This window comes from Diprion similis, chromosome 4 (assembly GCF_021155765.1).
Source record: "Diprion similis isolate iyDipSimi1 chromosome 4, iyDipSimi1.1, whole genome shotgun sequence".
In the NCBI taxonomy this organism is placed as follows: domain Eukaryota; kingdom Metazoa; phylum Arthropoda; class Insecta; order Hymenoptera; family Diprionidae; genus Diprion; species Diprion similis.
This window is the reverse complement of record NC_060108.1, coordinates 11,164,222-11,179,252: the sequence shown is the minus strand read 5'-3', so window position 1 is coordinate 11,179,252 and position 15,031 is coordinate 11,164,222. Positions and strand designations below refer to the sequence as shown.

Here is a 15,031-nt window from a genome sequence, read left to right as displayed (position 1 = left end):
ACCGTTCGACACTCAGTTTCATAGAAACTCTTTCTTTTCATACCACTTGCACACAACATTACCAAAATTTACAAAATTCACCAACTATTGCGTCTGAAAATGAACATTACATTGAACTTCCCTTTAATTTGTCATTTTTTATTCACAAATTCTATCCAAAAGACCGAGAAGCATGAAAAAATATACTTGCATAAAATTGAACGACCCTTAAATCGCATAAGATGTCTTTCGTGCCAACTTCAGTTCTTCAACTGACCGTTTCTTCTCTTACTATAGCCACGGGGCCAAAGGGGGATAAGGGAGACAAAGGGGAAAGAGGTGAGAGTGTCAGAGGTCCACCAGGACCCACAGGACCACCGGGACCTGGCTATGACGTCGAGCAGAAGGTATCAGCCATTTATGGAATAAATTTACATAGAAATAATTAATAATGGATGAAACGAAGAAACAAGTTTTTCTTTGCACAAAACACTCGCTATTGTTTATCCTGGAGAAGAAATATCTCGTTGCGTCTAATGATCTTGAATTCAACGATAACGACTTGGTAGTATTACGAACTTGAGAGTTCAAACTTTTATTACGACTGTGAATAAAATAAAAGTGCATGAATTTTAACGGTTTATTTTCCAGGGAATTGTTGGCCCTCAAGGTGAACCTGGAGAGAAGGGAGATCCTGGCACTTGTTCCTGTAACACAACTGCTCTCATGTCATCCTTCACAATGCCAAAAATGATGCAGGGGAAAAAGGGTGAGCCGGGTGCGTCGGGGGCTGAAGGAAAACAAGGCTTACCGGGATTGCCGGTAAGGAGAATACGGTTAAAGATTAATCTTCCGTGACACGGAGGAGAGAAAAAACCGTTCAAAAAATCTCAAACGATGTTATTTAAGCCAATAATAGTGAACTCGAATGAAACCAAATTGCTGTTGCGTGGTAGAAACGGATCTGAGTAACTTTAAATAACAGGTGGATACACCTATCAACACGTTGACGAAAATATTTTATGTTTGGAACGTTCGAGATTATGAAATTCTAATGTTTTAGGACTATTTTGTTTACCGTAAATGTCTGCAGAGATTACCTACATTTTTTTTTTTTCACTAATAGTTGTGTCCATTAGAGTGGCTCTTAATATCGGTGAGAAAATAAAATTTCTTTCACCCCTTAAATTAACTCGAAATACTAAAAAATTCTTTTTAAAAATGAAATCCGTGAATTTTTATATTAAACTGTGCCCCAAAGGCTCTCTACAGGAGTTAAAAACGCAAAAAAAAAAAGCAAAAAAAAACGGCAATGACAGATTTTTGATATTCTTCTTTTATTTTCAATTGATGTAAATTGAATATTCAATAGTTTAAAAAAAATGTAAATCTTTTGTTACGTTTATAAGAATCCTTTAAAAACTTATTGCAATTAATTTAGAATATTCGATATAAAATAATCGTTCCTAATTAGATAAAATCAAAGATTATTTGATTAGAATTCAAGAAGCAGAAGTAAGGAAAGTTTGAAGGAAAATTTTTCGTGTGAAAAAAGGTGAAACTTATACAAAAACGAGCTGAAAATTAATGTTACATCTCCGAACATAATTATTGCCAATATAGCGTTGTGGTTTTTTGATCCGATTATTTTTCGATATTCTCATATCTATTTCATATCAAAAAAGTAATGCTGCCGAAATATGGATAACGGCATTGATTTTTGTAGGAAATACTAAGTAAAACTTTTTTTTTTTTAATTTTTCACCTTGATAAACACTCCTCATCGATTTTAACTCATTGAAAGGGCCTTTCAGGCACGAGTTAATATTAAAATTAAGAGCGGATTTCACGTTTACAAATTATTTTTTAGTATTTCGAGTCAATTTAAGGGGTGAGAGAATTTTTTTTTTTTTTTACTCATATTAAGGGCCACTCTAATGTCCATAGTTATTTTCTTATTGTTATATAGACTAGTTATAAGATTATATAGTTATAGTATTTTTAGTCCTCAATAGCTCGGTATAATTCGTTTAATGTTTGAACTAGGAGAGAATGGGAAACACTACACTAGGTACGCAAGAAATTTCGAAGTGGTGAACGATACCGAAAAAGAAACAGATAAACGTGAAAAAGAATTTCCAGATAAAACTATCTCTCGTCCCCCTGAAACCCCACAACTTTAATGTACAATTTCATTTATATATTGTTATTGTAAAAATTTTCATTTCGCAATAAGTTTTTAAAATCATATAAATGTGTTCATATTTATACACTTTGAAGCTTATGAATGAAAACTGTAGGTAAAATCTTACGTGAGAAGTGGAAGGGGGAGTCCAAGAAATCTTATGTGTTCTTACATGGGGGTAAGGGTGGTTTACAAATGGCTAAAATCGTCCTCTCGTAATTAACGAATGGCTCCTTCTGATTTCATCTAAGTCAAATTATAATGTTTGAGCTAGATGGGCTGATTCAAACTGTTACTGAACACTATGACTAAAAATTATTCTCCACTGCATACTAAGGGTGCCGCAGGACCTCCTGGCGAACGGGGTCAACCGGGTGTGAAGGGTCCCAAAGGTGATACGGGCATTACAGGAGCTCAAGGAGCGGAAGGTCCGCAAGGTCCGAAAGGAGAAATGGGCCTAGATGGTGTTCCGGGTGAAAAGGGAGCCACAGGACCTCCAGGTCCTCCGGGAAAGGGAGAGATTTCCGGATACGACGTAAGTAATTGATCGCCTTACTTAATGTAACGTATAGAGATAGGCGTCCATGATTTTTTATTTGCATCGATATATTGAGGAATAATTCTGCCACTTTGGTCTAGAATGTAAAAAAAAAATCTTCGGTTATACGTAAAGCAAAAGCTGTGAATCGATCAACGTTTATTGGTGTTTTATTGGGTACGTGGTACATAAAACACGAGACGTTCGATTCGTTTTCCGAAACGATAAGATGAATGGTTTCAACTTCAAATTCTTATGTTGAAAATGCCGTGTTGATCATCATCATTCACTCCGAGGTTAGCTGAGTTGCTGTTTGAGTATCTATTCCTGTAAGTGTTCTTTCATCTCGGACCCCATTACGACTGATCTAGGGACGATGGATCGAATGATTCTGAAACTTTAGATAAATAAACTTGTTCACTTTACAGTTTTGCAGTAACAGTTAGGTGCTTTGCCGCGTGTGTAGTAAGCGTTATAGTTTTGTGAACGTGAGTTATTTACGAGCAACAGGTGTCAGTTGACCCAGAGTCGAGAGTCGAACTGTCTGTGGGAATTTCCTCGGTGAATAATTTGAATTTTTACCTTCCCAATACCGCAGTTGATTTCTATCGATCAATTGGGTGGTTTAAGAAAAATAATTATTATTTCACAATTCGCGTGAAATTCGTTTGCGATCAATTTTAGTACAGTAAAAACAGCTGGTTTTACTTCTCAGGGGATTGGAGAATATTGGTTACGAAATTTAAGGGGCATTTTTTTTTTTTGAGGAATTTTTTAAAAGAAATCTAATGAAGCGATTATTTTGATTTTTGAGGCTATAATTTTACACGTTTCAAGTACATCCAAAGAATTTTTCCAACAAAGTTTTTGAATATTTTAAAAGTTATTGAATATCTCCTAAGCGACCAAAAAAAAGATGCCCCACTGCTGCAATTATTGCGACCTTCACAGAGCCTGGAATAAAAAAAGGCGTTAAACTAGAATATATTTCCCATACAATGACCCATGATAGAAAAAAAAATTAAAATTTCAAGAAATGGCGGAGCTTAAAAAAAAAAGTCAGAATTACCCTCGAAAAGCTGATAGTTTTTGGCTTGCCAAAATTACAATTTTTATGCGGTTAGAAAACATTGCATGGAGAATTGAGTAGAAAAAAAGATAAAATAAACAGATCAATCGGATAATTTGTTTTCAAGTTACAAATGCAGGAAATTTGAAAAATAGCTCAGACACAGTCCCTCAGATAACGTATCGTTCTGACTGATAAACAGCTATTCTTTGAAACTCTGTAGCTCAAAAACTATTATTAGCAACAGTGTAAGCTACCGGGAAATGCAAAAAAAAAATCGATTTTTTGAAAATTTCATACTAATGGTGCCCCTTAATCGTAGAAGGGGAAGAAAGTATGCAGACGCAGATACTGTATGTAATGACAAAATAAAAAAAAATTGAACGTGTTTTTAATCGTTTCCAAATCGTTTTATACAATGCAGCCTAGCTGGAAACCTAGGAGCATGTACAGGGTAAGTCATCTCATTTAGATATCCGTACTGTGTCGTAATATTGCAATTGAACTCAGTGAACATTGTTGATTATCGTGTGCCGTAATTGCACGAATGTAAATTAAACGTAATAAAGGGAAAGAAAATGGTTATTTGAGGCTCAATACAATATAGGATTTATGAATTTTTCTACTTTCATCGTTTTCGTTTCCAACAAAAATGAAAAGTATGCAATTTTTTACCAAAGAGAAAATCAATGTATGAACAAATCAAAAGAATTCTGAGTATTAGGTGCCTGTGGTAAAATTGAATACAATAATCATTTGAATTCTCGTAGAGATAGTAATATAGAAAGAACGGAAAATAAAGGAGTTATAGTATCAAATTTTCAAAGGCACGAGAAGCTATTTCATAGAATTTGAAAACGTTGAAAGTCGAAATAAAAAAAGTGGAGATTCATAAAAAAAAGTCAAATCATAGGAAACCAAGATATATGTATTTGTATATGTATGTATATTAAGGGTGGTCCTTATTTGGGGTGAAAATAAATCCACGCTGGAGCCTCTCCAATCGGTTTAAAATGATAAAAAAATAATTCCCTCATTTTTCCAGATTTTTATTTCATTCCCTTCGTCTCGATATTTTAGGGTGAAGTTTCAAATTATTCAGGAACATACATAGTTTTAATTTATTCCAGATTAAATGGTATTTGAAGGTTAAGCATAAACAAAAAATTTGTAATTTCGACTATTCCAAAATCGAACATCATGTACTATAATAATTCGTATTTTTCGAGACAGCAAATTATTAGATATTTAAAACATTATCTCGGTTTTTGCACTTCGATGACTTTGATGATACGTAACACTGTTATGTGAGTTATTCGATCATGCTGCGGAATAAATTAATGCCAATTTTTTATTAAAAAAAATGTTTAGTGTATATTCCAATGACAACGCGAGTATTTTTTCGTCGAAAATTGTAGTATCTCGGTTTACTTAATATTAGTTATTTCGTTTTAGATTTTCATTTTTCCAAACCTGTTGAATCATTTCATTTATCTTTCTTCTGACCTAGTTCCGACTTTCGATGTCAGGACAGTGCCGGAGTAATGATATATTGGGCCCGGTCGCTTCAATTGCTCCCTTTCGTCGAAAATGTGTTAAAATATGATAATATTTTATGTTGAAAAATACGAGATATTATAGTACATGATGTTCTATTTCGGAATACTCGAAATTACAAATTTTTTGCTTACGCTTGACCTTCAAAATACCGTTTAATCTGGAATGAAGTAAATATAAGTGTGTTTTTGAATTATTTGAAACTTCACCCTAAAATATCGAGACGAAGAAAATGAAATAAAAATCTGAAAAAATTAGGAAGTTATTTTTTCATTATTTTGAACCGATTGGAGGGGCCCCAGCATGGAATATGTTTTTTACCCCAAATAAGGACCACCCTAGTATGTATATATGTGAATTGTCAAAATGAGTAAAAATATGCTAATCGAAATCATAGAACAGTCATAATTCTGTCTATTTTATGTCCATATTTTCACTTCTAAATATTTTGTCTTGTTCTGAAATTCATTCCACATGCTTAACCTCGCCATACTTCCACTAGTAATATAAAGAAATTCCAAAGATTATCAAATTTGACCTTTTCAATCTTATAAACAATCTCTTCAAACGGCTCAAACTTTCATTTTTTACTTCAGATGGAAGGGATAACGATGCGCCCCGGACTTCCGGGCCACAAAGGTGACCCTGGTATTCCAGGAGAGCGCGGGCCTAAGGGGGAAGCTGGGGTGGAGGGCGCGAAGGGAGTGAAAGGCGAAATGGGTCTGAAGGGCACGAAGGGTGACCACGGAAAGGACGGCCGAGAAGGGATCCAAGGGTTTAAGGGAGAGCCCGGAATGCCTGGAGCACCAGGAGTTCCAGGAGCTCCAGGAGCAAACGGGATGCCAGCTGCAAAGGGCAGTAAAGGAGACGCCGGTCCCGAAGGGAAAATGGGACCTACCGGACCTCCAGGGCCTCCAGGACCCAAGTCGGAAGGTGGAATAAACGTTGGCGATATAGGTACGATTTAATTAATATTTTTGAGTGCTGAATTCGGTGTGATCAGGCCCAACATGAGCCACTCATTGTACAATAGAAAATAATATTTGTTATAATTAGTAATTGATATGTGTAGCGTAGATTTGCCCGTGGAAAAAATGTGGAATCTCGAGAAGTGCCAAAAGTGATTTTTATCACATCTAATGTAATCACATGTAATCTTGTCAAATTCAAACACAAAGACCTTCGTCAAGTATATGGATATGAGGAGACCTTTTGCGGAGTTTCTCCGTGACCCACGCGAAATCGGTGAAATTCCATTAAGCTGTGTGTAATCATATTGAGATTCTATGAAATACTTGAAATTTTCGTAAAATTCTTTAATTCTTTCAGAAACTCAAACTTTCTTCTACGACCTCTCTAAATTTCTCGAAAAATATTCAATTTAATTGAAAGTTCGTTGTAGATGTAAAACGTTGAATATGACTTACGATTTTCTTGCAATTTTAATCACATTCTTGTTCAATACTTGTGAAACTGTTCGTCTCCTAATAAACCTTTTGAAGTTTCACGGGATTGATAGGATCCCTACATAATTCAGGAAAGTTTGTGAAATTTCATCAAACTGTGTTGAAATCCAATACAAATGTATCTAATCTTGCCAGAATATTAAATTTTTTTTACGGTAATTTACGGGATATCCATTGTCACTTTAGAGCAAAGTTCACAAAAGATAAAATTTGTTTGAAATCTTTGTTCAGACATTGAAGATTTTGGCCATCAGAATATCAACGAAGTTTGTCAGAAATTCTTATGCAATCTCAAAAGCCTTCAATCAAGGTAACAACCCATCTTCAAGCTTCGATAAAAATTACTCAATTTATCTGAAATTATCTTCTAGTATTTTATTACCCCGATGAAAATATTTCGAAATAAAATTCTACTGAATGTTGAAACCCTTGTAATTATTAATTGAAATCCACGAGCCTTTCACAAATCGTACAAAATCCTTATAACATCTCAAAATTCCAAAAAACTGTGGATTTCCAGATCCAGGTGAGAAGGGCGACAAAGGAGACAAGGGTGATCAGGGATTCAAGGGTGACCTTGGTCCGAAAGGTGAGAAAGGTGACCGAGGGGATTTGGGTCCCGCTGGTATTCCCGGGGTCAACGGAATCCAGGGTCCCCAAGGAAACAAGGGCGAACCAGGAAAAGACGGGCTGCCCGGATCCAGCGGGACTCCCGGGACCAAGGGCGAACGGGGCGAGAAGGGACCGCCGGGAGTGACCGCCATTGCGGGTCCTGGAGATTACGTGACCATCAAGGGCGAAAAGGGCGCTAGAGGAAGGAAGGGGAAACAAGGATCGCCGGGACCTGCTGGACCTCCTGGACCCTCGGGGAAAAATGGTGTCAATGGAGAAATCGGACTGCCGGGTTGGATGGTAAGACTTGAACTGCTGTTTGATACTCGCATGTGGCCCCGAAATCTTGGTGGTACTTTAGTCTTTAGCAGATTGTTGCATTTCGCTCGAAAATTTCAAGGTCTTCGTGAAATTTTTGTGAAAAACTCTGTGATAATATGGATTTTAGACAGGTTTTCTCACAGTGATTTTCGGGTTCCCTCTGCAGAGTCTCAATTTGGATATTCTGGACGATTCTTTTGTGTAATACTGTCTAATAAAAATATACGTTGGATTTTAATTTTTACTTTGACAGAAAATTCGATGAGAATATTGGCGTGTTTGTCTCTTGATTATTTTACGTTTTCTGATTACTTTCGAAAGGTAGTGAATTTCAAGGGAAATTTTTGTTACTGTTGGAAATTGAATTCAGCGCTTTGGAGTTTTATGATTTTCATGAGGAAAGAGTTTTGAAGGATTTGAAAATTCACAGAATTCAGGGATTTCATACAGAATTGAAAAGTATTTTTAAGAGCTTCATTGGCAATTGATGCATTATTAGTCTCTCGCTGCGAAGTATTTTGAAAATTGCATAATTACACACAAAATACGTTTACATGCTTACCAAAGAATGGAAAGGTAAGTGGCTTTGATGTTTACTTAATTCAGTTTAATAACGAGTGAGTAGAATGATCTTGTACAACGTAATGACAAGACTCTCTGGTACGAAATTATATAGTTCATTCTATTATAACTCTCACTTCTATAAGACCAAAGATTTCTTGAGATTGCTTTTCGCAGCTAATCCCAGTAATCGAATATCAATCGGGATACAATTGCGGAATCGACCAATTTTTCAATTGATAATTCGCTTTCAACGCCAGAAAAGTCCATCACTGGTACGTTGTTATGAAATTTAACCCTGACTTTCATTCAACAGCTGAAGATTATTTTACTTTCCCACCATGGGAAATGTATTTCGAATTAAGCGAAACAAAATTTCACCAAGCTAATTTTTTTTTTTTTATTCCCAAGTTCGGCTTTTTCTTACGGGGTGGATTGTGCAGACTTCGATGAGCTGTTACCGCAAGCTAGTCTATGACCAGCCAAGGTGTTATCTGGCTATTTTAGGATTCGCACACGTCGATTATGCACTTACGTGTGCCTACTCACGATGCGAAAAATGATAAGAAAAGGAAGCAATCGTCTGTGAGGGAGGTAGATGATTCAAATGATAAAGTTCGTTTATTCTTGATGATCGAGTGATTGAATTATATCTGTGGTCAGTGTGAAGAAGTGATAAAATTTGTAAGTGACACGTGCGGAAGCTGGAATGGAAGTGAAGAGTTTGGAGAAGATGGAAGACTCGCTAGTTGCAGTTCAAGCTGTACCTGCTCACTAGATGAGAATGAGAAGAGGATGTAGAGTGGATTGTGACGGTGAAATTATGAAAAAGAAATAATGGGCCTGGATGACGTAGAATTTTAAGAATAAATTGATTTTCTATATGATCACTAATTTTATAAAAAATTAAGAACGAGAAATAAAAATTATATTATAATTACATTATGTCTTGCGTAATTTGATATACAATCCCTGTAGTCTCTGATTTTTTTTTTCCAAGGAGGTTCGTGTCAGACTTTAATCAGCTGTTATGATTAGAAACGTCCAATGACCAGCAGATGAAGAGATGCGAAGAAAATCTCTAGTTTTTCGGCGTTAACTTTTCAGCCGCAGCTCGTGGCGTATTGGCACGGTGCCCAATTGCTTTCTCTCGGAAAATTACGTCCTAATAATGCATCCAGGAATTGTTTGAAGCCTTTTTGAAAGTCATCGGAATTTTCTTCAGAAATCTGGAGAGGTCGGCCTTGCTTTTTTGAACGAAAAATTGCTTGCCAGAGAATAAATTTGTTTAATGACGACAAGACTAATTTGTCCCTGGAAAAGGCAAAAGATTTATCTTAAAAAATGTAGTAATAACAGCAGCGGAGATATTCAGCAAATTATCGGTTTTTCGGCAGTTACTTTTCATATGCAGCTCCCATCGTAATGAGACTGTGCCTAATCGGTTTCTCTCGCAAAATTACGTCGAAATCGTGCGTCATAGATTTATTTGCAGCATTTTTCAGAGTCTTCAATATTTTCACCGGAAACCCACAAGGGTCAGCTTGACCTTTCTTTGAGCCATAAAATCACTTGTCTAGAAATCGATTTGTATGACCCTTTCGAAAGTAATTAGACCCCGAAAAACTCAGTATCACACATGAAAAACAGCGTAGGACGTGAAGCATAGAAATGATGACGCAAAGAGCAGCAGCAAAAAAATTGAGGAATACGTCTTTCGCTTTTTGACTCCAACTTTTGATCCGTTTCTCGCAGCGTATTGGAACTGCGGTTGTTCGTTGTCTCTCGCAAAATTACGTCGAAATAGCGCCCTGATGAATTAACTACAGCACTTTTCGAAGTCGTCGGAATTTTCGGCGAAAATCCAAAGGGGTTACTTTGGGTTAGCCCCAGTAAGGTGAGCCAAAGGGGTTAGCCTTGCTTTTTTGTGATTTTTAGAGCCGAAAATTGATCGTCTCGTAATCGATTTGTATGACCCTTTCTAGGCTAATTAAACGCCCAGAAACTCAGAAAACACAGCAAGAAAAGCGTCGGACCAACAGCGGAGGAATTCCGATGCTCAGACCATCTAATGAAAAATCGCAGAAACTTGTCTTTCGTTTTTTGGCTGTAACTTTTGAACCGTTGCTCGCAGCTTATTGAGACTGCGCTTGATCGTTTTCTATCGCGAAATTACGTCAGAATAGCACCTTAACAAATCGTTCGCAGCACTTTTCGGAAAGGTCGAAATTTTCACCAAAAATCCAAAGGGGTTAGCCTTGCTTTTTTTGTGATTTTTGGAGCCGAGAATTTATCGTCTCGGAATCGATTTGTATGACCCTTTCTAGGCTAATTGAACGCCGAGGAACTCAAAAATCACAGCAGAAATAGCGTAGGACCAACAGCAGAGGAATTACGATGCACAGACCATCGAATGAAAAATCGCAGAAACTTGTCTTCCGTTTTTTGGCTGTACCTTTTGAACCGTTGCTCGCAGCTCATTGGGACTGCGCTTGATCGTTTTCTCTCGCAAAATTACGTCAGAAGAGTACCTCAACAAATCAATCGCAGCACTTTTCGGAAAGGTCAAAATTTTCACCAAAAATCCAGAGGGGTGAGCCTTGCTTTTTTTGTGATTTTTGGAGCCGAGAATTTATCGTCTCGGAATCGATTTGTATGACCCTTTCTAGGCTAATTGAACGCCCAGGAACTCAAAAAGCACAGCAGAAATAGCGTAGGACCAACAGCAGAGGAATTACGATGCACAGACCATTGAATAAAAAATCGCAGAAACTTGTCTTTTGTTTTTTGGCTGTAACTTTTGAACCGTTGCTCGCTTCTTATTGGGACTGCGCTTGATCGTTTTCTCTCGCAAAATTACGTCAGAATAGCACCTTAACGGATGAATCGCAGCAATTTTCGAAAAGGTCGAAATTTTCACCAAAAATCCAAAGGGGTTAGCCTTGCTTTTTTGTGATTCTTAGAGCCGAAAATTTATCGTCTCGAAATCGATTTCTATGACCCTTTCTAGGCTAATTGAACGCCCAGGAACCCAGCAAACACAGCAAAAAAAGCGTCGGACCAACAGCAGAGAAATTACGATGCACAGACCATTAGATAAAAAATCGCAGAAACTTGTCTTTCGTCTTTTGTCTGTAACTTTTAAACCGTTGCTCGCAGCTTATTGGGACTGCGCTTAATCGTTTTTTTTCGCAAAATTACGTCGGAATAGCACCTTAACAAATCAATCGCAGCACTTTCCGGAAAGGTCGAAATTTTGACAAAAATCCAAAGGGGTTAGCCTTGCTTTTTTTGTGATTTTTGGAGCCGAAAATTTATCGTCTCGGAATCGATTTGTATGACCCTTTCTAGGCTAATTGAACGCCGAGGAACTGAGAAATAGCAGCAAAAAAAGCGTAGGACCAACAGCAGAGAAATTCGATGCACAGATCATCGAATGAAAAATCGCAGAAACTTGTCTTCCGTTTTTCGGCTGTAACGTTTGAACCGTTGCTCGCAGCTTATTGAGACTGCGCTTGATCGTTTTCACTTGCAAAATTACGTCTGAATAGCACCTTCACAAATCAATCGCAGCACTTTTCGAAAAGGTCAAAATTTTCACCAAAAATCCAAAGGGGTTAGCCTTGCTTTTTTTGTGATCTATGGAGCCGAGAATTTATCGTCTCGGAATCGATTTGTATGACCCTTTCTAGGCTAATTGAACGCCCAGGAACTCAAAAATCACAGCAAAAAAAGCGTAGGACCAACAGTAGAGGAATTACGATCGCCAGACCATTGAATGAAAAATCGCAGAAACTTGTCTTTCGTTTTTTGGCTGTAACTTTTGAACCGTTGCTCGCAGCTTATTGGGACTGCGCTTGATCGTTTTCTCTCGCAAAATTACGTCAGAATAGCACCTGAACAAATCAATCGCAGCACTTTTCGAAAAGGTCAAAATTTTGACCAAAAATCCAAAGGGGTTAGCCTTGCTTTTTTTGTGATTTTTGGAGCCTAAAATTTATCGTCTCGGAATCGATTTTTATGACCCTTTCTAGGCTAATTGAACGCCCCGGAACTCAAAAATCACAGCAAAAAAAGCGTAGGACCAACAGCAGAGGAATTACGATGCACAGACCATTGAATAAAAAATCGCAGAAACTTGTCTTTCGTTTTTTGGCTGTAACTTTTGAACCGGTGCTCGCAGCTTATTGGAACTGCGCCTAATCGTTTTCTTTCGCAAAATTACGTCGGAATAGCACCTTAACTAATCAATCGCAGCACTTTCCGGAAAGGTCGAAATTTTGACAAAAATCCAAAGGGGTTAGCCTTGCTTTTTTTGTGATTTTCAGAGCCGAAAATTTATCCTCTCGGAATCGATTTGTATGACCCTTTCTAGGCTAATTGAACGCCCAGGAACTCAGAAATCACAGCAAAAAAAGCGTAGGACCAACAGCAGAGGAATTACGATGCACAGACCATTGAATAAAAAATCGCAGAAACTTGTCTTTCGTTTTTTGGCTGTAACTTTTGAACCGTTGCTCGCAGCTTATTGGGACTGCGCTTGATCGTTTTCTCTCGCAAAATTACGTCAGAATAGCACCTTAACAAATCAATCGCAGCACTTTTCGAAAAGGTCAAAATTTTCACCAAAAATCCAAAGGGGTTAGCCTTGCTTTTTTTGTGATTTTTGGAGCCGAAAATTTATCGTTTCGGAATCGATTTGTATGACCCTTCCTAGGCTAATTGAACGCCCAGGAACTCAGAAATCACAGCAAAAAAGGCGTAGGACCAACAGCAGAGAAATTACGATGCACAGACCATCGAATGAAAAATCGTAGAAACTTGTCTTTCGTTTTTTAGCTGTAACTTTTGAACCGTTGCTCGCAGCTTATTGGGACTGCGCCTGATCGTTTTCTCTCGCAAAATTACGTCAGAATAGCACCCTAACAAATCAATCGCAGCACTTTTCGAGAAGGTCAAAATTTTCACCAAAAATCCAAAGGGGTTAGCCTTGCTTTTTTTGTGATTTTTGAAGCCTAGAATTTATCGTCTCTGAATCGATTTGTATGACCCTTCCTAGGCTAATTGAACGCCCAGGAACTCAAAAATCACGGCAAAAAAAGCGTAGGACCAACAGCAGAGGAATTACGATGCACAGACCATTGAATAAAAAATCGAAGAACCTTGTCTTTCATTTTTTGGCTGTAACTTTTGAACCGTTGCTCGCAGCTCATTGGGACTGCGCTTGATCGTTTTCTCTCGCAAAATTACGTCAGAATAGGACCTTAACAAATCAATCGCAGCACTTTTCGGAAACGTCAAAATTTTCACCAAAAATCCAAAGGGGTTAGCCTTGCTTTTTTTGTGATTTTTGGAGCCGAGAATTCATCGTCTCGCAATCGATTTGTATGACCCTTTCTAGGCTGATTGAACGCCCAGGGACTCAAAAATCACAGCAAAAAAAGCGTAGGACCAACAGCAGAGGAATTACGATGCACAGACCATCAAATGAAAAATCGAAGAAACTTGTCTTTCATTTTTTGGCTGTAACTTTTGAACCGTTGCTCGCACCTTATTGGGACTGCGCTTGATCGTTTTCTCTCGCAAAATTACGTCAGAATAGCACCCTAACAAATCAATCGCAGCACTTTCCGGAAAGGTCGAAATTTTGACAAAAATCCAAAGGGGTTAGCCTTGCTTTTTTTGTGATTTTAAGAGCCGAAAATTTATCTACTCGGAATCGATTTGTATGACCCTTTCTAGGCTAATTGAACGCCCAGGAACTCAGAAATCACAGCAAAAAAGGCGTAGGACCAACAGCAGAGAAATTACGATGCACAGACCATCGAATGAAAAATCGTAGAAACTTGTCTTTCGTTTTTTAGCTGTAACTTTTGAACCGTTGCTCGCAGCTTATTGGGACTGCGCCTGATCGTTTTCTCTCGCAAAATTACGTCAGAATAGCACCCTAACAAATCAATCGCAGCACTTTTCGAGAAGGTCAAAATTTTCACCAAAAATCCAAAGGGGTTAGCCTTGCTTTTTTTGTGATTTTTGGAGCCGAGAATTTATCGTCTCGGAATCGATTTGTATGACCCTCTACAGGCTAATTGAACGCCCAGGAACTCAAAAATCACAGCAAAAAAAGCGTAGGACCAACAGCAGAGGAATTACGATGCACAGACGATTGAATAAAAAATCGCAGAAACTTGTCTTTCGTTTTTTGGCTGTAACTTTTGAACCGTTGCTCGCAGCTTATTGGGACTGCGCTCGATCGTTTTCTCTCGCAAAATCACGTCAGAATAGCACCTTAACAAATCAATCGCAGCACTTTTCGGAAAGGTCAAAATTTTCACCAAAAATCCAAAGGGGTTAGCCTTGCTTTTTTTGTGATTTTTGAAGCCTAAAATTTATCGTCTCGGAATCGATTTGTATGACCCTTTCTAGGCTAATTGAACGCCCCGGAACTCAGAAATCACAGCAAAAAAGGCGTAGGACCAACAGCAGAGAAATTACGATGCACAGACCATCAAATGAAAAATCGAACAAACTTGTCTTTCATTTTTTGGCTGTAACTTTTGAACCGTTGCTCGCACCTTATTGGGACTGCGCTTGATCGTTTTCTCTCGCAAAATTACGTCAGAATAGCACCTTAACAAATCAATCGCAGCACTTTCCGGACGGGTCAAAATTTTGACAAAAATCCAAAGGGGTTAGCCTTGCTTTTTTTGTGATTTTAAGAGACGGAAATTTATCTACTCGGA

General features: G+C 37.8%; 1 protein-coding gene across 1 annotated transcript in view; it reads left to right on the top strand.

The window, feature by feature from the left end:
- The first annotated feature begins 286 nt into the window (after positions 1 to 286).
- LOC124405609 (collagen alpha-2(IX) chain) overlaps positions 287 to 15,031 on the top strand; it is a 48,124-nt gene continuing 33,379 nt past the window's right edge. The window contains exons 1-6 of the mRNA XM_046880640.1: positions 287 to 386; positions 631 to 801; positions 2,502 to 2,699; positions 4,196 to 4,225; positions 5,925 to 6,285; positions 7,315 to 7,706. Coding sequence (XP_046736596.1) covers positions 706 to 801; positions 2,502 to 2,699; positions 4,196 to 4,225; positions 5,925 to 6,285; positions 7,315 to 7,706 — 1,077 coding nt within the window. The 5' untranslated portion in view covers positions 287 to 386; positions 631 to 705. The remainder of the gene's footprint in view (positions 387 to 630; positions 802 to 2,501; positions 2,700 to 4,195; positions 4,226 to 5,924; positions 6,286 to 7,314; positions 7,707 to 15,031) is intronic.